The sequence below is a fragment of the Halictus rubicundus genome, chromosome 3, assembly GCF_050948215.1.
Source record: "Halictus rubicundus isolate RS-2024b chromosome 3, iyHalRubi1_principal, whole genome shotgun sequence".
Classification (NCBI taxonomy): domain Eukaryota; kingdom Metazoa; phylum Arthropoda; class Insecta; order Hymenoptera; family Halictidae; genus Halictus; species Halictus rubicundus.
In genome coordinates, this window is record NC_135151.1 from 954,462 (window position 1) to 981,926 (window position 27,465).

The 27,465-nt window shown below is 38.9% G+C and overlaps 2 protein-coding genes across 4 annotated transcripts; both read right to left on the reverse strand.

Moving 5' to 3' along the window:
- Positions 1 to 489: 489 nt before the first annotated feature.
- Positions 490 to 3,409, reverse strand: Alg-2 (Apoptosis-linked gene-2). 3 transcript variants are annotated; one of them, XR_013081900.1, is made up of 5 exons: positions 3,138 to 3,409; positions 2,553 to 2,659; positions 2,049 to 2,356; positions 1,767 to 1,973; positions 490 to 1,666 (listed from the first exon to the last, which is right to left on the reverse strand). XR_013081900.1 is itself a non-coding variant. In XM_076784660.1 (4 exons), exons 1-4 carry the CDS (start codon positions 3,191 to 3,193, stop codon positions 1,881 to 1,883), a joined length of 564 nt encoding a protein of 187 aa, XP_076640775.1. In that variant the 5' UTR covers positions 3,194 to 3,408; the 3' UTR covers positions 490 to 1,880. The 3 variants fall into 3 exon arrangements, 2 of the variants coding, with proteins under 2 accessions (XP_076640775.1, XP_076640776.1); XM_076784660.1 differs by having other exon boundaries at positions 490 to 1,973; positions 3,138 to 3,408; XM_076784661.1 differs by having other exon boundaries at positions 490 to 1,973; positions 2,049 to 2,317; positions 3,138 to 3,407.
- Positions 3,410 to 6,683: 3,274 nt separating this feature from the next.
- Wol (Dolichyl-phosphate beta-glucosyltransferase wollknaeuel) lies at positions 6,684 to 8,373 on the reverse strand. Its single transcript, XM_076784563.1, has 5 exons — positions 8,167 to 8,373; positions 7,848 to 8,022; positions 7,590 to 7,783; positions 7,416 to 7,524; positions 6,684 to 7,285 (listed from the first exon to the last, which is right to left on the reverse strand). Exons 1-5 carry the CDS (start codon positions 8,233 to 8,235, stop codon positions 6,843 to 6,845), a joined length of 990 nt encoding a protein of 329 aa, XP_076640678.1. The 5' UTR covers positions 8,236 to 8,373; the 3' UTR covers positions 6,684 to 6,842.
- Positions 8,374 to 27,465: the final 19,092 nt, after the last annotated feature.

Below are 27,465 nucleotides of genomic sequence, written 5' to 3' on the forward strand. Positions count from 1 at the left end.
GGATTGGTCTACTCTTATTCTTCGTCTGTGCTTAGTGACCCCCCGAGACCAAAACAGAAAAGCCCACCAGTTTGAGCGTTTTGCTGCTACATGGAATGGCGCTGTACGGACATCTTTATGAAACAAATGATTCTTGCCAGAATTTGCATTATGTCATATATGAAATGGGGCAAGAATCATTTGCACTTAAAAATGATATTACAATGCTATTCAATGGGATTTTTAAAGTTTTTAGGACTCTAATTAAAGCTGAAAGCATGAACTTTATGGGTTTATTAGCTATGTAGATGAAGCACACTCTGACATACTTCAATAACTTTGAAATATACGACCTTACACAGACCGTATACTTTAAAGTAACTTCTTCAGTTTAATTTTAAAGATACGTGCAAAGTTATTTTGTCGTACACTTCAAGATCAGCGTAATTGTCTCCAATTTATTTTAATTGCTTCACTTGATTGTATCACGCACGTGGGATTCCAGTTGAATTAAAATGTTGATTTATATATATTTTTGGTACACACAAAATATTGTACAGTAGAATATAAACGTAGTACAAACGGACAGTAAAATTGTATAGAAATATAGATTTCAAATATAAACAAAACTAGTATATATGTATACTTCAAGAAAACACAATCGAAGCACTTGAGGTCCGTAAATGTATCGTCGAACTTACGGCTTTTAATATCTTTTGGAATAAATAGAGTACTATGCATATACTCGGAAGTTATAGACACATATCTATCAGATCGTTAAAAAATACTTAAATATGAATACAGTAAAGTCTTGATCTAAGCCTAATTCTCGGGCACGTGCTATGACATAGATCGTGTGGGGCTACTATTTTCTTGTGACCGCGCCGAACGTAGAAAAGGACATCGCGGTCGAAGGCGCCTTACATACCGCCAATTAAACCATTGAATACTGTTCAAATCATATCGTGTTTAGTGTTATTTAATGAGAAAAATGCTACAAATAAGTTAGTGAAAGTCCCATATAAAAATAATGAAAAATAAAAAAGTTTTGTATTATATCCCTCACGGGATATACCCCTAGTGTAGGGAATAGGCGAACTGACTAATTGTAATATCGTGTAGCTTCGTTCGCCTTAGATCAAGACTTTACTGTAATAATAATTTTGACATATTTATAATTGACACGTTTTCGTTACACGGTATAAGAAGTCAACTTCTGAATATTATATATGTAAGAGTGTATTGTACAGAGAATCGTAATCGTATATTCTATAACATTTAATATTTGTTCCATAGTTGTAATGAATCAATAAGCAACATACATTAATTTTCCTCTGTGTTGAACACTAAACCAGCATAAATAACTATACCTCTATTACTATCAAGTTTAAGTTACATATGCATACATTTATTAGGAATGTACTTCAAATGTACCATAATGTTTGGAAAACATTATTACCATTCATTATAACGTTTCATTAAACTTTTACTATTGAATGTATAAGCGAATCGAATAGAAAATTTCGTTTCTATACCAGAAGATTTATATAATATCCGTGCTATAAATATTGTATTAGGCCATCCCATAAATCGCGCCGTATCTTATCGTATTTCAAGTAATACAAATAGTGTCAGCAATATTTTTGTAGCGATATTTTCTTTCCCACGCCTCGTCAGTTCAAAATTTCTGAAATTTATTTTCAACATTTTATGTTGTGTGAATTTAAAAAGTACAATATGGTTAACGACGCTGTTAAAAATATTTGTTACATAAATGTAAGTATTACCTATTATGTACTTAAAATTGACGACGAAAACCGATGCGATTTATGGAAATAGAGCCTAATAGCTTGGAACAGGCAAAAGTGACTCTGGAAAAATTAAGGAGTGACGTATCTTCTCTAACTGAACACCATGCCAATGAACTGTTCATAGTGAACTGTGATTACACCATCTTGGTCTGTATCCAATTGTCGGAAAGCTATAGTCATGGTCTGAAAAAGAGATACATGTCAGAAATGTACATTTTTCTAAACATAGAATACTGAACTCATATAATGTACACTTACATGTAAAATTATACAGCACTGGATGAAATCATCAAAGTATATACCTTGAAGACCACTTCTATCATATTTACGTATGATTGTATCTATGACACGATCTGACAATTGATATCCGAAGCTTATTAGTGCTGTTTTCAATTCGTTACGATCAATAGTTCCGCTGTTATCCCGGTCAAATGACCGGAAACAGTTTTGCCAGTCTGTTACATACTTCCAAAGAGCACCAAATTCTTCGAAACTAACTGTTCCTCTTTGATTTTTATCGAACATACCTGGAGAATCAGGATCATTTTTTTCAATGTCAAACATACCTGCATCAATAAAATAAACCATGGATGTATTGGAAATAGTAAAGGACCATGCAAATTTATTGTGCGATTGCACGCTTATGTTTCTGTGCAGTGCTACTATACTAAATTTAATACTAATTGTTTCATTGGAGTACGTGCCAAAAGTCTATGATAATTCGCATGGTCATTTAGAAGTAAATAGTAAGCAAATACGTACCAATCATAGAACGAACAGTTTCTGGATTAAACGGTGTCCATGTACCATTTGAGAGAGCCTGTTGTAATTCATCTGCACTAATTGCACCAGATCTGTCTTTGTCCACTCTTTAAGTAGTTAATTAAAAATAGGGATTATTTTACACTGTTTAAACTTTTTAAACTTAAGGTTCAATGAAATGAATTTTTAAAATATATAAATTCTTATCAAATATATTTTGTTACTCACTGTCCAGAATTATATTATGACTCGTGATTAGATTATAGAATTCGTAAATGAAAATATAACAGATAAAGCAAACATATTTTTTAAATAAGGAATGATACTATTATCATTTTAACCTTCTCGAAGTTCTATCACTCCGGAAGTAATAAAATTCTATGCAATTCTCATTCTGATATAACAATGCGAGAGTCTGCAGTCTAATGATGATGAATTAATATGCAATTAACGGTAACGTGCATGATTAGGAGTGTTATTCGTTCTTTAGAAATACCGATACACAGTAGATGGAATAGTCATTAAACAATTAACAATAACAGTGAAACTAGGTAAATAAGCGAAATTAAATAAATATGATATTACCTCTGGAAAACATCCCAAAGAAATTCCCGGCTGGGCATAGGGGACACAAACGACATTTTTCAAGAAACGTTTACTGCCAAATTGTTTAATCGACAACAAGCCTAACGTCAGTTTTGTTAGATCAATACTATCTCACTATTGACCTACAACAACAACGATGCGAGCAACCAATTTGAAAAAATTTGCAATTTATAAACAACGTCACAAACGCGTCACAGTTTCTGATAATCTGACGTGGTACCGGATTCTTCTTATTTCTACATAGATGTACACACTTACACACATATGCATGTACATATCACTGATCTACATAGTTCCTGTTTATAACGGTTGTTGCGTCGCAGTGTGGTGGGATGGGGGTTTTTATTGTGGGTTCGAGTGCCCGTGGAGCGCTGAAGCGCTCTGCTCGTGGAAGTTAAGAAATAAACTTTGTACACAGAGTTAAAAGCGAAAAACTGTTGTAGATTTATTTAGAAGATGTAACTCCCTCAGTTCTACAATGAGTTCTGTCTCGTCCTGGAGCTTCGAATCCTTTTTCTAGCTTCTTCCTTCTCGTCTCGCTTCCTTAGCCAATAGGAAAATTGGGATCTTCTGGCTAGGCGTTGATTCGTCGGATCACTCGTCTTCCGGTTGCTGCTTGATGGTGATTGGTAGTGGATGGATCTTAATAGCGCACGCACGGGAGTGGGGTACGCATGAGGGTGAAGCCCCGCCAAAACAAGGGACGTGGGGCCATGTGGGACCGAACAAGAGAGAGGTCCGAGGGAGTTCCAAGAGGTCCTTGACTGAGAATTTATGACCTCTTGTCCTTAACTGATTCCGGACTTCGACTATCTCTAATTTATGTTGAATTGGAGAAGCTACTCTAAGAGGCTGCGTGACTTTCTCTAAATTCCTCAATTAGTCTCGCCGACTCGAATTTCGTCAAGGATCTCTATGGAACTCTCCCGGTCTTTCTTTACCTACTCTAAACTATCGCGCCCAAATAGAATACATATGTATTAAATACGCGATTACATCTTATATTTAAAGGCTATAGCCGGTTTTGGGGGTCAAATGTGCCCAAGAAGGGATTTTATTTCAATTTGCGCCATTCGATAGCCTACCAAAAAAGATACCTTTCAGCCAAGTTTTAGCCCTATAGCTCATCTGTAAGGGTAGTTATAGAGGAAAAACGAAAATCCAGTTTTTGGCCCATTTTCCCCATTTAATGACAATTTAAAATTCTGAAAAAAATCTGACACATTTCGGACACCAAACCACATACTTTGAGTCGTTTTCAGATTTTTCGGTTGCAAACTCTGGCTGTAAAAATCGAAAAACACGAAAAAAATCGAAAAAATGCAGATTTCATATGGAAATCTAAGAGTGACAACGACAGAATTAATTTAGCAATAAGATATTGTCCTAAGTATTATGCTCAATTTTTTTCAAATTCCTGCGATTGGTGCGTCATAGTAGGAAAAAATAAAAACCACTTTTTTCGGCGTTTTTTCCGTGAAAAACTAAGTTATAATTATCGTAAAAATATATTATGTAATATTAAACATCCCTAAGTTGAGAGAAACATCGTCCAGACTTTAAAAATTGCGTAATACAAAAAACGACAATTATACTACGCAGCATATATCCCAATATTTCGAAGGTATTTTCAACGGCGCCGGTTGGTGCAGTAGCTATGGTCTCCGACTGCGGAACCGCTGAAGACTTTTTGGACTAGGTTCTAATCCCGCCCCGGGCCAATTTTTTTTTCTCTTTAATCAGATGTTTTTTCTATTTCTAGCCGTATGATTGTTGTTACGCTATTGTAAAAACATTTTTTAACTATGTTTAAACTATTTTTTAATAATTTTCCGGAAAAATATTTTTGGAGTACTTTCAACCTTTAGTCATCTATGGGCTGTATTACTTATCTAATTTTTATTTAGATAAATATTTTGCCCAACTCTGCCATTTTGCATTATCGAGCAATGAATCGCCGCATCCCGGACCCTTGCGACTCTCGTAGGTACACGTACGCGCCGACCTGGCGGTGTGTGAGTGTGCCGAGGCACGGCTGTTCGAACGAAGCTACGGCAGGCATCATGCGACCGAATAATGGAAAATGTTGCTCGAAAACGCAAAAGTAGGACCTGCCGTTGGTCAAGCGATCTAGATTTATCCTTCGTCTACCGCTTTTGACCACTGACAGGCCCCACCTTTGTATTATAGAGTCAGGAATCGCGGCAACCCTAACCCTTGCTAGTCTCATCGGTACACGTACAGGCCGACTTGGCGGTTTGCGAGAGTGCCGCGACACGGCTGTTCGAACGAAGCTACGGCAGCGCCGTCGTTTACGATGTCGGCCACGCGTGCCCAGATCGCCTCTCTGACAGGCATCATGCGACCGAATAATGGAAAATGTTGCTCGAAAACGCAAAAGTAGGACCTGCCGGTGGTCAAGCGATCTAGATTTATCCTTCGTCTACCGCTTTTGACCACTGACATGCCCCACCTTTGTATTATAGAGTCAGGAATCGCCGCCTCCCGAACCCTTGCTATTCTCATCGCGGCACGGCTGTTCGAACGAAGCTACGGCAGCGCCGTTGTTTACGATGTCGGCCACGCGTGCTCAGATAGCCTCTCTGACAGGCATCATGCGACAATGATCGGAAACAGAATACAGCGCTCGTAGCGAAAAATGCCGGAACTATATTTAATTGAAATAATAGGTGCGGGATGGTTTTCGGGGGCCACGATTCCTGTGTTTAATACGTAATTATACAATACAATAAAGGTTGCATTGACATTGTATATGTCACTGCTAGGTCGCTTGAGTCCAACGGTCTCCATAAGAACCCGGTTATTTAAGAAAATTGTCCTTATGTGCAAATTTTGCCGAATTTTGCAAATTACGCCTAGAAAACGCAAAAGTAGGACCTGCCGGTAGTCAAGCGACCTAGATTTATCTTTTATCTAACGCTTTTCACCCTTGAAAAGCCCGATCTTTGCATTGTCGGGCCATAAATCGTGGCCTCCCGAACCCTTGCAACCTTGTACGATCTAGCGTTGCTTATATTTAAATTTGCCTCTCCGCGCCATTAATCGATACAAAATATATCTAGCTATGTTCGCGTGGTCAACTGGCCACGCTACACGGTCAAAGAAGTCACTAGATCACAGAATATACCAAATTACTGAAAGTATCAGGAACGTTAGAAAGCGCGGTATTTGAATTATGATGTGGTAGAAATTAACAATAAACAATTATTTACATAAAAATTAATATTAAAAACATGAGATAACATACAGAGTATGCCAGTGTTTATGGTATAATCAGACATGTTCCATTTTTGAGTGAAATAAGTTTCAACGTTCGAATTATGAAACTCGACTTGTAAATACATTCTATATTTTTTCACGCAGAATCATAGCAAACTTCCTACTATATCATAAATATTAAAACACTCTGAATAGTTTATTGAAAAATGTCGATGTAACGTAAATATTGAGATTCAAAAGGAAAGCTGAGAAATTAAGTCCTCATATTTTTGGTGTACGACTGTAGACGCAGCAAAAAGAGTTATATTTTATAAAACTTCTGTAAGCATTCCTTACAAAGGAAAAATATTCTATAATTAACAAACAATCATCGGTTTATACGATAAAAATATTACACAACAAAAATTACTTTTTATAGATTCGTTAATAATATCTTGTGTGCACTTAAGTCTGTTTGGATCCTTTTATTTTCCAGGCTCCGATTTTATATTTGTACCAAATAAAAAATAAATCTCCGCCCATCTGTAACCAACTCCAGAATGGTACAATCTTGGAACCTTCTATTTCTGTCCAGTTTACAGGAATCTCGGTAATAGGAATGTTTAGGGACTGTGCGATGTACAACATTTCTACATCGAATGCCCAACGCTCGACGTGCAAGGCTTGGAATACAAGTCTGGCAGAATTTCTCGTTAAAAGCTTAAAGCCGCACTGTGTGTCCCTGATACCTCTCACTCCCCAGAACCATACTAGGAAATGGAAGCCGTTCATTAACAGCAATCGGAAAAATGTTCTCTTGGCAGTCTCTTCCTTTTCTAAGTGTGCTCTGGAACCGCATACTACAGCATCGGATGAACTGACTTCGTTTGGTTTGTCCATATAGTCGTCTAAAACGAAAATTTTTACATTACAAACACTTTGTACAATGTACAACTGGCTTGGGCATATAAGATAAGTTTATTTGATAATTCTACGATGAAACAGTCAAGAGAGAATAATGTTACATTTACAACTTACATCCTAATACTGATTTTAGACTATTATCTAGCTTTTCTAGATCGCTAAACTTAGTGGCACCGTCTGCGTCAGCAAATAAGATTGCACTGCCCCTTGCGCTCAGAATACCCTTGAATGAGAATCAATAAAAATACTTGCATTCAGGGTGCAAGGGATTTGTGTGCTATTACTAACCAATCTCACAGCACCGCCTTTGCCTCTATTTTTAACAAGTTCTAGTACTCTAATGTTCTCATATTTTAATGCATATTTATGTGCAATTTCCACAGTCTTGTCGGTGCTACCATCACTAACTATGATTACTTCATAAGATTGTAGTTTTGGATGTGTCTCCAAGTATTTCATACATTCATCCAACATCAATGGCACTGTAATGGAAAAGTAACATTAAATCAGTCTTTACAACATCGTTTTTGAAACAAGTATATTTACATCTCTGCTCTTCATTGTAAGCAGGTACTATGACACTCAGCTGTACACTCCAGTTGTCATCGGAAAATGAAAAACTTTCAGTCTTCCCCGTTTTCGGATTTAGGAAATACTTTTCTTTATCATCACGCCATATTTTCGGATATGGTTGTGTTATCACGTACAGAATAATTGTAAACTGAAATAAAAAAAAGATGAATTAGTAAACTCATTATTAAATGGAACGAAATAGATTTATTTGCGGATCATTAAACAATAGAACTGCCACGTTTCTAGAAAACGAAAACAGTATACAGATGGCAATTATAACCTAGTGCCGTACCGAAATTGCGCATACTACTGCGAGTATGACAGCACAAACGAATAAACACTCCAGAGATATCATTTTCATATGGATAGACTTTCAGATATTAGTAAAATACGCTCTACAAAACACGTTAAACGACGTGTACACTTTCATAGTTTCCTTTCTTCCGCCGCTGCTCATGCTTCTGAATATTTTATATCCATTTATACACCTTTAGTGGTTGGCAATGTACAATGTAAACACAGTATTTTTTATGGAACAGCTAGGGAATTTTTAGCGCAATGAACCACGCCTGAAGTTGCTGTACTCGATCGGAAACGTGGTGCCACAGACGAGGTATAGGAGTAGACCAATCACCATATGGGGTTTCGTGTCTCACATGTAAACAACTGGTTTTCTTACGCCCTCTACGCTGACGAACGATAAATGTTGGAACTAGATCCACAAAAATGATCAAATCTGGTCAAATACAAATGATTGACGAGTTATGTACATATCTGATGTTATGACTATAGGTTCAAATTATATTTTTTTATTTGATGTCATTATATTATATATCTACAATTATCTTTATCAATACAATATTAATAAATATAGATACTACGTTTCCAAATTATAGAAATACAATTTTCATAAACCTTGAACGTAAATAACAATTCTCCATACGTATAATTATTATTCGCATTTCTACCATTTTTTAACACTATTAATACGCAACCATTTTGAATATATTTTGTAACTGAACTTGAAAAAGAAATTAAATTGAAATTTACTATATATTTTCATGTATATTTCATTTAAAAAACATAAACTTTAGCTTTAAAGAATCATCCAAAATATCAATTAATATTAGTTGTAAAATTCGAAAGAGTTAAGAATTAATAAATCAATAATTATGTAGTTGATCTTTTTTGCAAGATGTCAATACATTTCACTACTGACTGAGAACGTAGTTGCATTATTTTCTTTCACGTTTGTAGTGAGAAAATAAACGACGAAGGCAACAGTACGTCTCCTTACGTTGCTTCTACTACGCACGCGCTACACACAAGCGTACCTCTATTCTGTCCGTGTGAGATGCCAGCTCGACTGTTCGACGCGTTCCGCCGAATTCACGTTACCGAAGTTTCGAGCGCCTGAGCCGCAATCGATTCCCGGTTCGGCGAGGCGCACATTTTGCTACAACTTTTAAACTAAAAAAGATATCAATGCGAAATTTGGACTAGAAATCTTTTTTAAAGATCGGGTTTAATGGCGTATATTAAAATATGTTCTATATTTTTTACATAATTTTTTTTTTTTTTGTTGATTTTTAAGACTAATCCGGATAAGATGGTCAAAAGCAGAGTTGGGCATTATTTCGATAAAAAATTATTTAAATAACGATTCGAATAAAAGATACTCTATCTTTATTCGTTATTCGAAGGTTCGAATAAGAAAAGTATCTTTATTCGACGAGTATCGGATAAATAATTTTATTCGACGAGAATTTATCCGACGAATAAAGATCATTTTTTTTATTCGAAGCGGATTTATTCGAACTTCGAATAATTTTTTCATCTTTTATCTGTATCTTTTATTCGAAGGCTTCGAATAAATCTTCGAATAACTTTTGCCGAGCGCCGAGCTTCAAAGACCCAGCGACGACAGACGACATACATTGTAAGCGGATGGAGAATCGCGCACGTATGAAAGTTTAAACTTTTAGATTTTTCAATATATCCTCATGCAATTGTGACGAGCGAATGGAGGGGATTTTCCTGATGAAAATGAGGTCAAATTCGAGTGCAATCGAACAAGTTTCACTGATACGTAATGTTACGATAAAAATTACAATCTCATTAAAGACAGTCCAAATGATGTCGTGTTTGGACTCATTTTGATCGGGACAAGCTCTACAACTCATTCGTCTTAACAATATTGTTCTGATTAAAGACATAAAAGCATAAATTGCCAATAATGCACGATTCTCCATCCGCTTACATTGTATGCCGTTTGGCAGTCGCTGGGTCTTCGACGTTCGGCGCTCGTCGGTCCTCGTCGGCCTTCGTCGCCGTTTATTCGTCGAGCTGGCAAAAGTTATCCGAAGATTTATTCGAAGCCTTCGAATAAATCTACGGATAAAAATGCTAAATACAGTCCAATTTGTACCGTGTTTAGTGTCATTTTAATCAGAAGAATGCCACGAATTAGTTGGCGCAAGTCCCATAAAAAAATCATGAAAAACAATGAAGTTTTGCAATTGGATTGGTAGTTGTTTCACACCGATATCTCGCGACTCTACGAGCTCGGAACTTCAAAGATCAGCGACCGACCAACGGCCTACAATGTAAGCAGATGGAGAATCGTGCATTATTGGCAATTTATGCTTTTATGTTTTTAATCAGAATAATATTGTTAATACGAATGAGCTGTGGAGCTTATCCCGATCAAAATGAGTCCAAACACGACATCATTTGGACTATCTTCAATAAGAATGTAATTTTTATCGTAACATTACGTATCAACAAATTTGTTCGATTACACTCGAATTTGGACTCATTTTCATCAGGAAAAGCCCCTCAATTCACTCGTCGCAATTTTATGGTGGTATATTGAAAAATCTAAAAGTTAAACTTGCATTCGTACGCGATTCTCCATCTGCTTACATTGTATGCCGTTTGTCAGTCGCTGGGTCTTTGAACTTCGGCTCTCGTCGGACCTCGTTGCTGTTTATTCGAAGCCTTCGAATAAACGATACAGATAAAAGATGAAAAAATTGTTCCAAGTTCGAATAAATCCGCTTCGAATAAAAAAAATTATCTTTATTCATCGGATAAATTCTCGTCGAATAAAATTATTTATTCGACAAAGATACTTTTTTTATTCGAACCTTCGAATAACGAATAAAGTTAAAGTATCTTTTATTCGAATCGTTATTTAAATAGTTTGTTATGTAAAGAGTGCCCAACTATGTCTGGAAGTAGCGCATTCGATTCCCGGTTCGGCGAGGCGCATATTTTGCTATAACTTTTGAACTAAAAAAGATATCAAAGTGAAATTTAAACTGAAAAAATTAAAAAGAATCGGGTTTAATGGTATGTACTGAAATATATTTTGTATTTTTAAATAATTCTTTTTGTTTTTTAAATTTAATTACCCTTAAAAAATGTTCAAAACTAGTTATTATAAATATTGTTGTTCAATCTTTTATCAATCCCAAATAATTAAATTTATTAGAATATATACGCTGCAAATGAAAAGCAATATCAGAAGTAGATTGAGTAGGTAGCTATTAAATAGTCAAATGAAATTAGTGATATCAACGTCGTATTTTATTAAATTAAATTTAAACTAAGTTCTTACTTTTGGCTAATATTAAACTAATTTAATTTCTTATAATTATGTTATTACACTGTTGTAGTTGTAATTGCACAGGGAAGAAGGCTGACGTAGTAGAAAGAACAAGAAAAAAGTGTTTAACGAAAAAAAAATCATTCCATGCGGGATTCGATCCGGGACCAAAATATTCTCAGCCGGAGACGTTACGTTATTATTATTATTACATTACGTCTCCTTCGATGCACTCGCGTGTCAGCCGTAATGGAATTAAGAGGAAACAACATTCTTTTGTTTCATTCATCATATGAATCCTCGACATGAGATTTAAAATTATATCAGCAACAGCGCCATTGTAGAATATCGGTTCGACAATATTAGTTCTGGATGATACGATAGGATGTGACACGGAATGGTACGGGGGCTCTAGAGCCCCCCGAGCGTGAGACAGAAAAATACATTGGGTGATTGGTCTACTCCTATACCTCGTCTGTGGTGGTGCTTCAATTTCTTGGTCGATAAAGAAGAGTATCGGGCCACGAAAGTCCACAAAGTTACATATCTATGTTCATACTTTATCTGTGGCTAAACCGTATACAAGACAGGAGGATAGAGTTACTTTCATGCGAATTCTGGTTTAATACAACTGCTTTATCGACTTAGAAATTGGGAGAAGTAGATCAATTACCATATGGGATTTGACTATTGTGCAATTAAGTCATCAAATAATTTATATATTTTTGTATCATATCTCTGCTTATGGGCCAAATCTGGCCTAAAGCCGGTATAGTAAAAAAAAAAAGAAAATACAAAAGTCAAATGAATCAGCTTGAATAATATACTTTGTGTTAAGGGAAGGTGGCATATACATATACATAATCCAGATATCAATTTACAAATACTTTGTTGAAAATCTTCCAATACGTTTGTTCCTACATCCTAATATGCAATACTAACAAAAATTCTAATTGTGCAGTTATTAAGAACGAGAGAGAAAATGAAGTTGGAGCAGAAGAGTCGCGAGGGAGAAAAAGGAGTCAGAGCTGAGGACTCCGATCCACGGGGAAGAATGAAGAATCGAAGCGGAAGGCTGAGATTCGTGAAGAAGAAAAATGAAAGATGCGAATCAGAACAGAAGGGTCTGGTTAAGATGTGACCCAAATCAACGAGCGAGATTAGCAAAGCGAAGCTAAGGCAATAATTGCTCGGTAAACAAAACTAACTTATGCTGGAGTTTTCGGTCGACGATAAAGATGATCACCTGTTGTACTCCATCTGAAGCAGGTTAATCATAGTTAAACACATTACAATGGAGGAACCAGAATAGAAAAAGACGTTGAAACAGCGACAACGATGAAGATGTAATGAGATGCGACTTTGAACCCCGTACACAAGTACAGGCTACCGACCTCGCAGATGAGTGCGGCCTAGCTAACAAGAGAAAGGTGATGACTTCAACGTCAACAAGATGAAGAAGCCAAATAAAATTTAAATCTACTGAAGTGTGGACGCAACGACCTATAGGCGTTTCGGGTACCTCGGGTAAAAAACACATTGGGTTATTGGGTCTGGTCTATGATAATAGCTTTTAGCAATCTTGATGTTTCAGAGTACGCGACACGGGACGCTACATGATAATTTGTAGATCTGAAGTATATGGTTCGATGCAGTTTTGGCAAAGAGATGGCACCAGCAAGTCCAGCGAGCCGCTGAATGAAATGAGAATCATTTTCGGGAGGGATGGATCGCGTCGCGGGTGCGTTGCATCGAAAAATTCCCGGACACCGAGGAATACACCGGGGCTGACGGCTGACAACGATAACGATTTTTTCGCAGTTCCGGTTCGTAGAAAATTCGCGCGGCTCGTTGGCCAAACGGCCCTCGCCGGAACGAGCGAAAACAATGGGGCGTGCCGCACATCATTTCGAAACGAGTAAGGGACAAAGAGTCGGTAATTAGATCTCGCGCGAGTGGGATTTATTATTGGATGGTAGATAGAGAGAGAGAGAGTATAAAGCTGTTAGAATCGAAAATGATTTACAGTAACGGGATTTAACGGAAGGCCGGTACCGGTAATTAACCTATTACCGGAGCACCGGGCGCTGTTTGCATGATAATTTTGAAAATCGATACGCGCAACATTCCTGCAGGCTACTATCATATTCACGATTCGCGCGGGCGGACGTCGAGCCGGTGTGCTATACCGGTGTAAACCATAATCTAGCGGTAAGCGCGAGCACGAGCCACGTGGAACGAGTTAACGCCACCCGGATCCCTCGAAATATCAATAATTGGACTGTGTACGCACCGTAGACCGTAGCCACGGCCACCGTACGCACTCTGTACGTCGTCGCGTTAATTATCGATCCGACAGCTTGCAGCCACCAAGCTGTCAGCTTTCCTGCTTGTCCCGTCTTGCTATTGTCATTCGAAACTCGTCCGTCTCGATGGTTATCCCGAAGGAAACCGATGCACTTCCATAATGTGTGGCTTCCAAACGAAATGCCCCTCGCCTTCTTCGAAAATCTGGCAATTGGAACTGATTCCGAATTGGACTCTGGAATTGGTACATCGTGTATTAACCCCCTGGCAATCTTTTTCGGAGCTGTATCGAATTAGAGTATCCTTGTTCTCATTGTTAGTACAGCTTCGAATAAAATGTCCGATTGTCGAATGCAAATCTTATGAAGCTTTTTGATTGAGAGATGACAGTCTACAGGTTTCACAACTAATCCTACCGAGCACAAACACATACAGTGGTATCTCTGTAACTTTCGTAGTATAAAGTAGAGATATCACTACTGTTTATCACTGTACGTGTTTTCTTGTATGTTGAAATTATACACATACTATAAATGAATAAAGATCCGCAGTCTATTGATTAAAATGGTGTTTAGTTATGTTTAGAGTAAAGGTTACGTTTGTGCGACGTCACTGTTCAAAATCGGACATCTCAGTGTAGGCTCGGATGCAAACGAGACTGCCTACATCTAACAAATGCTGGCAGCCTAATACCGTAGCAATTTAATTTCCGAAAAATCGACGAGAGAAACTTACAAAGTTGGTGTACTCGCGAGGGTTGGTCAGGGTGGCGAAGGCCCATTTTCGCGAATGCCATGGAACGGGGTCGAGGTAGTTGAAGAAGTCAGAGGTAGAGGGTTGGAAGGGGATGAAGGGAGACTGATTCCGTGGGCGGAATGGGCCGTCGAAGAGGAACGTTCCAGCGGAGATCGAGAAGATAGACGGACGAACGGTAGCGTCCGCGACGATCGCGGGGGAGGGATCGTTTGGAGTGCGTTCAAATCGTCGTAGCAATTTCGCTGTGGCCTCCCTCTCTCTCTTTCTCTCTTTCTCTCCCCGTCCCTGCAGCCGCGTTTAATTTCTGTCTCGTCACTGGTGAAACTCGCCGGTGGCTCGGTTGTTGACCGAGAAAAAACGAGAGGGAGAGGGAGAGAGAGAGAGAGAGAGAGAGAGAGAGAGAGAGAGAGAGAGAGAGAAGAATAGTCGTCGAAACGCGTGGGTGTTCGCGTCGGCCATTTTCATTCATCGGACGGTCCTCGGGACCCAGGGAATAAATTATCGTCGTTCGGGTTGGGAACGGGTTTTTCGTACGTGGATTCGGTAAGGTACGCCAAGCTATTTCGGCCAGCCGTAATTCATATTTACGACCGATGGGAGTTACGCCAACTATAAGAGGCTGCATAATGAAACCCAGTGGCAGTAACACCCTCCCACCAGTTTTTCCTTAGCCCCGTTTCATTTTTATTCCCGCCGAGCCGCGCCGTTTACCGCTTTTTCCTCTGCTCTCTTGCCATCCGCTTCGTCGAGATCCGGGATCGACATCAGGATTCGGGATCGGAATCGGAATCGGGACCGGTCTAATATCGCCGACCCTTGTCGCTCGTCGAACCTTTCCCACCGATATTTCAAGGTTCCGAAAGCCCACGGGGTTATGCGTTATACCTATCGCGCGCCAGCGATTTCCTCCCGTCTTATTTATGGGGCCGATTTATGCACCGAGACAACACCAATTTGCTGCCTATCCGCCGTTCGAACGATCGAACCTGTTGTCCCTTCGTTTCCGACTGTCGCTTCATTGATCCAGAACTGGGTCGACGTTTCACGGTGTCGTGATTGTTGCGTCGTGACGCTTTGCGCGTCACAAACGATCCAGATTATGTCTTATTTCAATTATGATTAGTACACACCGAATTTTATGCATTTATGACAAAAATTAGTAGCTGTAACTTGAAACGGTAAAGGCATTAGAAGACTTTGAAAATACTATTTAGGGGAGACCGGGGCTATAAGTTAAAATGATGTAAAAATAGTTTAGATATTCTTATCTCTATTGAGTAATTTATTGTTAAATTTATTATATTTTAACTTTTTCATTTTGAACTTTAAATTTACAATATTGCAATAGGTTTTTTTATATTTTTTCATTTATTTGTCGTTGGGCGATGCGGAACTATTTGCCCCGTTGTGGGGCAAGTTGTTACTAAAGAATAACATTTGCTTATAATTGAAACTTTAATGAAATATTTTATTTGTTATTGAAGCTGTTATTCTTCAAATATTTTTTTGAGGCTTCTATATAGTACGAATAAATCATTAACACTAATTTAAACCTGATATAATTAATGAAAATAATACAAAATTAATAACGCGAATCGCAGATGATGTTGATTTTACGTGTTTTATAATGTGGCCACTTGACAACGCCAAAGTCATGTGACAGAAATTAAAGTTTCTCGGGATTGTTTTTATTTTTTTATTATCATGCATAACGGCTACTGTAGCTTTGTGCCTGTACTGTTTGTTTTCCTTTTATACACCTATTCGCAAAACACGTAAAACACAACAAGAATTATACATATGCCCTACATTTGCGGCGGGGCAAGTTGTTACGGAACATTGTGCCTCAAGTCACAGTGTCCCAATTGACACATGTGGAAATCTACAACAATATTCTGGTTACAGGTATGAAACAACTAATAAAAACTGTTACAACATGTTCTTAAATGTCATTAGATCCATATGAATAAAAGAATCGGTGACATCGATATTAAATAATCAAAATAGATCAAAAAGTATGGATCGAATAATATTTACTTACCTGGTACGTAACTAAGCTTTTGTTAACCTCTTAAGGGCCCGGTCTTCGCAGATTCGCGATAAGGTAGAGTGACTACATTACAAATGGTTTTACGTGCTTCAAGTTTTCGTTCTTATACGTATAAGAATAAGAATGCCTGTATAAGAATATTTTGTCGCTGGTAAAGGGCTTATTCGAAAGAGGAAGGTTCAATCTAGTGCGCGTTGGTCACGAGCTGCTGAGATTATGCAGATATTTGGTGTTAGAACTAAGCCAACAATTGACGATGCGCTTGTCGCGCATTTTTATGCCATTGGAGGAGTTTTCTGGATGAAATCGACAGCAGCGCGCACTAGAAAATATCTCCAGCTACAAATTGAGCTACGAGGGTGGTCTGAAAAGTTTCCGACCTAACAAAGATATACGGCATTTTTTCCTCAAAATTATGTTTATTTCTCTATATAGTCTCCTTGTAAGTCTATACACGTCTCCCAGCGATGCTCCCATCTCTCCAGCGCGTCCAAATAGTACTTGCCGTCTTTCTCTGCAAAATAGCTATTTACAAAGGTGATGGCTTCCTCATTTGATGAAAATCTCTGTCCTCCGAGTGCAATTTTTAACTTGGGGAACAAAAAGAAGTCGCTTGGAGCTAGATCTGGTGAGTAAGGTGGGTGATCAAACAGTTCAAACCGTAATTCGTGGATTTTTGCCATGGCAATCGTTGAGGTGTGAGACGGCGCATTGTCTTGGTGGAACAAGATTTTTTTTCTGCAAATGTGGCCGTTTTCCGCAATTTCTGCCTTCAGCCTGTCAAGTAATGATGCGTAGTATGCTCCCGTAATGGTTTTCCCTTTGTGAAGATAATCAACAAAGATAACTCCACGACTGTCCCAGAAAACAGTCGCCATCACTTTCCCAGCCGAAGGAACAGCCTTTGCCTTTTTTGGCGCCGATTCCCCATAAGCAGTCCACTGTTTTGACTGCATTTTTGATTTGGGAGTGTAATGGTGTATCCAAGTTTCATCAACAGTAATTAGCCGGCGCCAAAACTCTGATTTATTGCGCCTAAATTGCGCCAAAAGAGCGATCGAAATGTTGATTCGAACACGTTTCTGATCCAACGCGAGCAAACGCGGTACCCAACGCGCTGACAGCTTTCTCATGCCTAAATCTTCATTCGATATGTGACAAACACGTTCTTTGGATATATTCATGGCCTCTTCTATCTCTCTAACTTTAAGTCGACGGTTGTCTAGCACCATTTGATGAATTTTAGCGATGTTATCGTCACTGGTTGCAGTTTTTGGGCGTCCCGAACGTTCATCGTCACCCAAGCTGGTACGGCCACGTTTAAATTCAGCTGCCCAAAATTTCACGGTGGTAAATGATGGTGCAGAGTTCCCGTATACAGCGTGTAACTCTTCTTTGATTTGCGTAGACGTATTGCCTTTCAAAAATAAATATTTAATCACAGCTCGATACTCGAGTTTTTCCATTTTCACAAAAACACTCATAGCAATTTACTCAAACGACTGTTAAAGAATAACTGAGCGTCCGAAATGGCTGAAATTTTGGTGAGTACCTGTCAAAGCATGCACAAACACGCTCCAGTACTTTTGTCGACGAATACTGCCATCTTCATGTTGAGGTCGGAAACTTTTCAGACCACCCTCGTATATTTTGTCTTGATTCTCTGCGAAATAAAGCTAAAAACTTGAAGCATGTTTCTGGCGTCAGAATTTATAATATCGATAATATAGAGTCAAAAATGTGACAAGTTTAGTTACAGACTTAAGACCCGTCGGATCAAGACCAAGACGGATCTTAAGTCTGTGTCTGAAGGCTGTGAATGGAAATTATTAATTAAAAAGTCACGTGACTAGTCTCGTGACTAGACTCTTTCTCTCTCCTAGTACGGCGTGCTCGTCCACAATTCTGTCTCCCAGGGACGGCGTTCCTGGCCGCGGATGGCAGAAAAGCTGCTATAGTGGTTCGTACCGTTCAAACTGATGCTTTCCACGGAAACCGCTATAGTGGCGTATCGTTCAAATTAATGCTTTCCACGGTAGCCACTATAGTGGCGTACAGTGCTTAAGAGGTTAAGATCACACACGCCACGCTACCGCGGACGTCACAAAAATGGACGACCGAGCGACGTTACTCACTACTATAACAGAGTCAACTGAAAACGAATCGCACGTTCTTCTGCTTCTTTATAAATGTTCGTCGGAACAACTTACCCCGGGAACTTTTAACCCCGGTCTCCCCAATATAAATATACAATTATTTTCAACCTATTGAACATATTAACCAAAGAAAATCAATTTCCATTTCACTGCAGTTTGTTGACATTCGTAGAAACCAAATAGGGAGCTATCTCTCTTTTTAGTGGTTTTGTTCAGTTTTATGAAACGTGTTGATATTCTCAAATTCTTCTAATCTTAGTTTAAAATTATACCTCACATCAAATCCGCGATCTAATTATGATAGTTTCCTTCAGGGAACGGAGTTTTTTTAAAGAATGACCAGTAGAGTATTGAACTCTTGTCTTTTTTCAGGCACTGGAATTATGGAACCATTCGAAATGATTCGAGTCGAGATTGCGAATGTACATAAATAGGGCATTATTCATTAATTTCTTTCGGCATACATTGTAATAAAACTCGCTCGAAACCTGAATAAATGCAGCCTTGTTATTCTGGCAGCGTGAATTATTTGGTTCCAGGGCTCCCGTACATCTTAATGGCCGACTATTACTATTGTTCCGTTAGGTAAATAATGAATTGCTTCAGACAGGTTTTTGTCACGACTAAACAATCAGATTGTTATACGAGAGATGTTAAAACTGATGGGATTCGTTCGGCGACTGCATCGTAGCAAAAAGAACCAGCACTCGACCGGCGTGGATGGCGCGGCCGGCGTTAAAGAGGCGAACTCCGAACAATAAATTTCAATTTTATTGTACGGCGGCGAGGGCGTACTTCCTTCCGGTCCGTTTTTAACGGGAACGAAATATCCCGCGCGTAATGCGCGCAAAATGTTTTATAAACAGCGGAGGAGCTTTAACGCGGGGCTATTATTTACGCGGGAGATCCTTCGGTGAATTGTTGCGCTTGTTAACGGTGACCGCGACGCACGGACAGCACCGGGTAATATTAAACGCCACCGGAGATATTAAACGACCGGTTTTTCTTATCTGGGAGTTACGTCTGGCCGCCACCCACAACCAGAATTGATCGCGATCCCATCGGGCCTCCGGGTTCTTCGCCGCGACCTGCCTCAGTCTCTGCGAAAAATACTATTTGCGAAAAGTTCTACTCGGTTCTTAACACCCGTAGACAGGCAAGTTTCTATCAAATTCTTTTTTTACAATCTGAAACTGGACGGTTTCGATTTTAGCTGAATTTAGTCTCAAGCTAATCAATTTTCTTAAGATCTACAGCGGCTCGTGAAACTATTCGAACGCCCTTCAAAACTTTTTAGCAATTAGAAGCATTGGTTTATATTAGGGGTACCCATAAGTAATCAATTATTTGCAGAGAATTTGTTTTGCCTTTAGTTCTGTACCGATCGTTGAAGAGGAAACACTATTCTTTTGCAGTTTTCGGTAAAGCAGCCTGTGTTCAAAATATTCTAAAAAGTATGATTTCTCTTTACAACCCTGTAATAAAATGGCATCATATCATATTCGTCATTGCATACTTCTTCATTTTCATGCGGGATTTAATGCAACGGTAACAACAAAAAAAATTTGCGATGTTTATGGAGATGTATTCAAGGTCAACAAGTGTCAACGTTGGTTCAGAAGGTTTGCTGCTGGTGATTATGATCTCTCTGAAAGGCCTCGAAATGGACGACCAGTTGAATTTGATAATGACACCCTAAAATCTCTAGTGGAAGCTGATCCAAAATTAAGTATACAAGAATTATCGAGAAGCCTTGGTCCACATGGTCAACTATACAAAGGCACCTACACGAAATGGGAAAGGCATATAGGCAAGGAATATGGGTACCGCATCAATTATCTGAGACCAACAAGAATATTCGTCGGTTAATTTGCACTTCATTGGTATCAGATTTCGTAGAGATCCATTTCTTAGCAGAATCGTTACCGGAAATGAAAAGTGGATTCTTTAGCATAACATAAACCGTTCCAAGCAATGGCTTTCTGCAAATCAAATCGCAATATCAACCCCTAAACCTAGGTTATCACTTAGAAAGGTGTTACTATGCATTTGGTGGGACTGTTGTGGCATAATTCACTTTGAGTTGTTGAAACCTGGAGAAACAGTTACTGCTGAGTTGTATTGTCATCAATTACGACGGCTGTATTCAGAACTATTGAAAAAGAGGGCATCTTTAGTCCACAGAAAAGGTGTAATACTGCAAATTGACAATGCCCGGCCCCATACAGCAAAACTCACTCAGGAAAAAATCAAAGAATTGCAATGGGAAATTGCCCCCCCCCCGTACTCATATTGCTCCTAAATTAATAGATATTAATAAAATAGATTAATAAATTGCACCTCATATTGCTCATAAAACATTCACTTCTGTAGAAGATGTAAGGAGACACCTTGAGTCATATTTTGCTTCACGAACCCTGGATTTCTATAAGAGGGGGATTGAAAATTTGCAGGAAAGATGGCAAACTGTCCTTGATAATGATGGAGATTATATAATAAATTAAGAAATAAAAAATTGAATTTCCTATAAAGTTTGTTTTAGATTACAAAATAATTGACTACTTATGGGCCCCCCTAATACTAAACGACGTGTAAAAAAGATTTTGAAAAAATTGCAATTCTACCCTCAACTCTAACCAGGGATCAAGCGAGTTTCGAAGCTTGAGTAGGTTGAAGGCAAAGGTCGGAATTTTCGGAACGATGTGTAGGGAAGTGGGAGTGGGAACTCTGTATGTGTATGTCCCAAATGCCTAGCCGATAAAAATCCCAAAACTATCCCCAGTGCCGCGGGGAATACCTCGTGAGGGAACATGAAGCTTGAGAGACCTCGGTATCCTAGGAGTGTAACATAATACAGGTCGGGTATATCGGTGTGAGAACAAGCGACCACTACTAATCCAATAACAAAACTTCCTTATTTTTCATTATTTCCTATTTTCACTATTGTCCCTTTCTACGTTCGGCGTGGATAAAAGAATAGTGGATCCTGGCCGATATACAGTGGCTCACGAATGTATTCGAACGCTTACGTCTACAAATTTTAATGAATAAAATAAGATGTACTAAACTAATCTGTATAGAACAATTTGGTATCTGTAGTAAGGGGGAAGCCTCAAGATTATGTCGGTAAAATTTGAAAAGGATTCAACAGCGTAGGCAGAAGTTATGATATATTTATTAGAAACACGCGTAATAAGCGACTCACAAAAGTATTCGAACGCTGTAACGCTGTTGATATGTTTTCATCTTTCTTAGAAAGGAATGTACACATTACTACTAAATGAAAACATTAGTACGTTCAGTTGATTTTAAAGCATCGTTTCCGTAACAGCAACGTAGAACTGTGCACAGCAGTAGTTAAAATGAAGACTAAAAAGTCAGAAACACAAAAGTATGAAAGAGAAAGGATGGAAAATCATATAACGAGATTGCAGAAATTATAAACAGAAGTAAGTCTACAATACATTATATTATTAAAAAATCAAAAAATGAAGGAACAATTGCGAACAACGCTCGATCAGGTCGACAAAAGAAATTAACTGAAAGAGAATAGAAAATTATCATTCGCGAAATAAAAAAAGATTCTAATATATCCGCTCCTAAACTCACAAATATGGTAGCTGATATGGTTCATAAAGAAGTTCATCCCGAATTATGTCGACGAATCTTACGAAATAATGATTTTCATGGCAATGTACCACGAAAGAAGCCATATATTAATGAGGTAAATCGAAAAAAAAACTGGCTTTTGCAAAAGCATATCTTAATAATGATCATTTTTTCTGAGATAAAGTCATCTTTTCGGATGAGTCTAAATTTAACATCTTTGCCTCAGACGGTCAAAATTATGTTTGGAGAAAACCAAATACGGAATTGGAAATTAAAAATGTACACCAAACAGTGAAACACGGAGGTGGATCGGTTATGGTGTCGGGGTGCATGGCAGCAAGTGGCACCGGAAATTTGGTATTCATTGATGGAATACTCGATAAATATAAGTATTTAAATATTTTAAGGAACAACCTTAAAGAAAGTGCCCGTGAATTAGGATTATTGGAAGACTTCCACTTCCAACAAGATAACAATCCCAAGCATACTGCAGGAATTGTGAAAGAATGGATCATATATAACACACCACATTATGTTAACTACTCCACCGCAAAGTCCAGACATAAATCCAATTGAAAATGTATGGGCTGAAATCGGAAAAAGATTAAATAAATATCAAATAACTTCAAAGGAGGTATTGAAACAAAAAATCATAGAAGTATGGAATTCCATTGAGTGTACTTTTACAAAATCATTGGTTTATAGTATGGAACGTCGATTGAGACACATCGTTACTGCTAAAGGTAGTCCAACAAAATATTAACATTAAATAATGTAATAATATATGTAGCGTTCGAATACTTTTGTGAGTCACTTATTATGCGTGTTCCTAATAAATATATCATAACTTCTGCCTGCGCTGTTGAATCCTTTTCAAATTTTACTGACATAACCTTGAGACTTCCCCCTTACTACAGACACCAAATTGTTCTATACAGATTAGTTTAGTACATCTTATTTTATTCATTAAAATTTGTAAACGTAAGCGTTCGAATACTTTCGTGAGCCACTGTATGTGCCTGGCTAGACCCGTGTGTCGTCCAGGAGACATACCCGAGCCGTGTTATGTTCACACTCCTCGGTGTCCGAGGCGTCTCGAGCCTCCTGGCCCCTCACGGGGTATACCCCGCGGTAGTGGGGATAAATCCGCGACGTTTATCATCCAGGGCTTGGTGACATATGTGGAGAAATCACTGTAATTCGTAAAGGTAGTTGGATACAACTGAGCGGTCGTGTTTTTCGCATAGAATGCTGTACAGTAACGAAACTCGTGAAAGTTGTTTTCGGGAAACGAACGGAAACGACAAGAGGGTAACTGCGTATTATCCGATACTGCTGCGTGAAATTAAGCGTGCTTTGCGCGGCTTTATTTCTTTCCGAGTCATTGAATCCCTTCGGTTCGGCCGTAGGTTTTGCTTAATCCTTCCCTTAACCATGCTAGAATAATTTAAACGGGGAAAGTCTAAGCCTGCCCTCCCTCCCCCTCGCCGCTGTTTTGCAGCGAACGGAATTCGAGTGGCGAGGGGAACTAATGAAAGAGATAAGCATGTTTATCGCAACCATCGTTCCGTTCGGATCGGCCAGCGAAACGGATAAGAGAGGATTTTGACGGAACCGGTTCGAGTATCTGGTATTTAACAACGGAACGGTCCTCGCGGAACTTTTAATTGGCCCGATATCGTTGTTGTCCGATGCTTGGGGAAAACAAACGTTCTCCGTCCGTTGTCTGCGTTCCACCATAGCTCGCCGGGCTGTTGTCCCAGTCACGTTCCTATTCCCCCGCTTTATGCCGTTCGAGAAGTTCGAAAAGTTCGAGAAGCTCGTGGAGCAAAAGGGGCCGAGAGAGTAGTCGAGAGTCGGGCCGTTGGAAACATAAAACTCCAGACAACATAACTCACCCATTTCCAGACTATCCCTTCGAGAAATTATTTCGTAGGTGGAAAACCAGGGAACTGGAAGCCTGGGAACACTGCTCGGCACACGGAACGAGCACGCTATACTCGCGAGAAGCGAACGTTGCCCTGGGGGGCGCGTGAAAAATCCCGAAAGCCAAGTTTTCGTCTCGATGCGAAACATCGATTGCCCTTATGACCGACTTTCAAGAAATACACATGATGTTCGATGTGTGCTACGTTGTGGTGTAACCTCTTCTCGCAATGTGCGGCTGACCAGTCGTTCATATATATAAGTCTGGTTTAGTTTGAAACAAAATTAAAAATCATATGAAAAAATTTACACGTACCGATCGATATGTTGGAGAGAAATGCTACGAGTTTGAGGGGCTATTTCAGGTCAATTTAAAAATGTGTTCCCCTTTGAATTTGTGAACTTTTGATGGCTTAAATTAAAGCTGGAAGGCTGCACTGCATAATAGATACATTTTACTTTAAATGAAAATCCGAAATCACATCGGAAAATTGAAAAATCTCGACCGATATGTCGCAGAAAAATGTTACGACTTTGAGGAGCTACTTCGAGTCAATTTAAAAATGTGTTCCCCTGAGAATTTTTGAACTTTTTACGGCCTAAATTAAAGCTGGAAGATTGCACTTTATGATAGGCTCATTGTAGTTGAAAAGAAAATCCGAACCCATATCGGAAAATTGAAAAATCTCGACCGATATGTCGAAGAGAAATGTTCATGGAATGCTTTACTACAGTGGCCCATTGTAGTTGAAAGGGAAATGCGAGATCATATCGGAAAATTGGGAATCCCGATCGATAGTTCGTAGGAAAATGGTTGGATTCGAAATGAGTGTTCACTTTGAAAAATGTACCCCTAAAGAAATTTAAGGATAGTATCCAGATAGCGCGGCCGTATAAAACGCAGTATTGTTCTCTGGAACAATAAAGTAATCCAGAATTCGCTAAATCATACTGGCGCGAGAATGAATGCGATTCCGAATCGAATTAGGAAGACGCTTTAGCGCCGCTGCTAAATAAGCCGATCAAAGACCGTGCAGCCGGCGATCCAACGACAGCCTCGTATTATTTAGCCAGTCACGTCTTTCTCGGGGATTAAGCGGGGATGAACGTGATCGTCCCTTAATTTCACGCGGGAGGAATCGTTCCCCGGTGCATAGTGCATCTCGATTGCAGCGGGCACGCATCGAGCCGCGAGACGGTGCACCAGTTTCGTGTCGTTTCGAACGAGAACGTTTTCGTTATGAACGACCAATCTCTCGATCGCGAGGCTCCGCGTTTGGAAAACAAAACGCTCTACAGAAACAATATTTACGTTCATGAATCGAGGTGAAACGCGAGAGGACCGCGTGAAAAACGGCTCGACCACGCGGGGAAATGCGGAAAAACTGAGGAAAAGTGGACAAAAGTTTTCCGAAAGCTGAAAGATGCCAAGGCGGCTTTACGCCCTTTCGCTTTGGTATGATTCATCGAGAAACGTCGCTTTCGTACTGATTCATCTTTCGCGCTCGCCTCGAATGAATCATCCACGCTGATTGTGCATGGCATGATCGTGCACTGCATACAAAGTGGAAAATTGGAAAGTCGACGATATATCTACTTGCACAAAAGTGTTCGAGCGGCCGTTGAAACGGTCTAACTTTCCTAGAATCAAACGACCTGGCTTCTTCGTTTATCAATTAGGAACATTAGTCTTCTGAATGACGCGACAAAAAGATTTTGGAAAATGTCGTAGGAACTACATGAGAAAATAACGAGGGCGTTCTTTCAAACTTTCTATTTGAGCCGCTTCCAGTTTTCGACAAGAACTTTCCGAAGATCGACGTCAAATGGGAGCGTCGCGACGTCGAGATGTCTCTCTGTCGTCTCATCTACTTTAACAAGCAATTCGCGTGGAAATTGGACACTGTTCTCGAGACCGCGATGATCGTACAGCGTGAAAAGCTGCAAATTAGGCTTCACACTTTATTTACAGAACGCAACCATTGAACTGCGACTCCTATGCATAACGAAACTAAATAATTTTAAAGCGTCGCGTTGCAAATGGACTGCAGATTTTTCGACAAAATAAAAATTCTAACCTTAAAACATAGGAGCTACGTAGACATCAATTTTTTAAATAATTGTAGTACGTTGGAAATACAGTGATTTTTCTATACATGGTGAGTCCGAAGAAACAGAACACCTAAATATCTCCGTTACTCTTCGTTGTACAAAAAACTCCTTAGGACAAAGTTACACTGTTTGAAGGGCCACATCTAACGGTGTAAGGGAAAAAATTTTGAAGGTCATTTTTTAAATGAGATTTCAAGGTCATCGATGTTTTTTTAAATGGAATGATATATCTTCGTTAACGTAATGTTGTAGCTGACAAAATAACGAATTCATCCATGTAACACAATATGACCTACCAATGACCTTCAACCCAGAAAAATGGTATAAATAAAATTCAACGTGTAAGATTCATTTGCTTTATTTCTGCTACGCAAAATGTTCAAAAATATTCCCTCGAGCTGCTATTTACACTGATATGAGGATTATGATGTACCATTGCAACTACACTAATTTCATTATCTTCATCACTACACACAGGCTTTCCATGCTTCATCTTACGAAAAGCGAGACTTCCAGTTTCTTTTAATTGTTTACACAATCTTTCAAAAATCTTGTGTGAATTGCATATGCGGTTTGGATATCTTTCACGGTACTTTCGAGCCGCAATTGCGTTTCTATTACTTTCTCCATAAATTAGCAGCATCTCTAATTGTTGTTAAAGAGAATTTCATATTGACTGTCTTATGTTCACTAACTGAGAAACTGACTGACACTGAGAAACGTCGAAAGCCTACCAATGTTTACATTTGACGTAGTGAGGATATCCTTGAATACGTTCCATAATGAAAGTAATAGAATGAGAACAGTCAAATATCTCAGCAACGGTGTTTTAGGACGAATACACTTTAGTACTTTTATACTCAGAATACGCCAATGTATCGAAATCGAGCATAAAAAATTGGACATTCAATTTAAAAAAAAACAAAGGTGACGTCTATGTCTTCTCTACGCCTCCATTTGCAAGAATATCATTTATACCATATTATGTAGTTCCTTAAACCCTACAACTTCTGTAAGTAACATTTTCTCGTATTGTTTGAAATAACCAAGGTATTCAAGTGGACA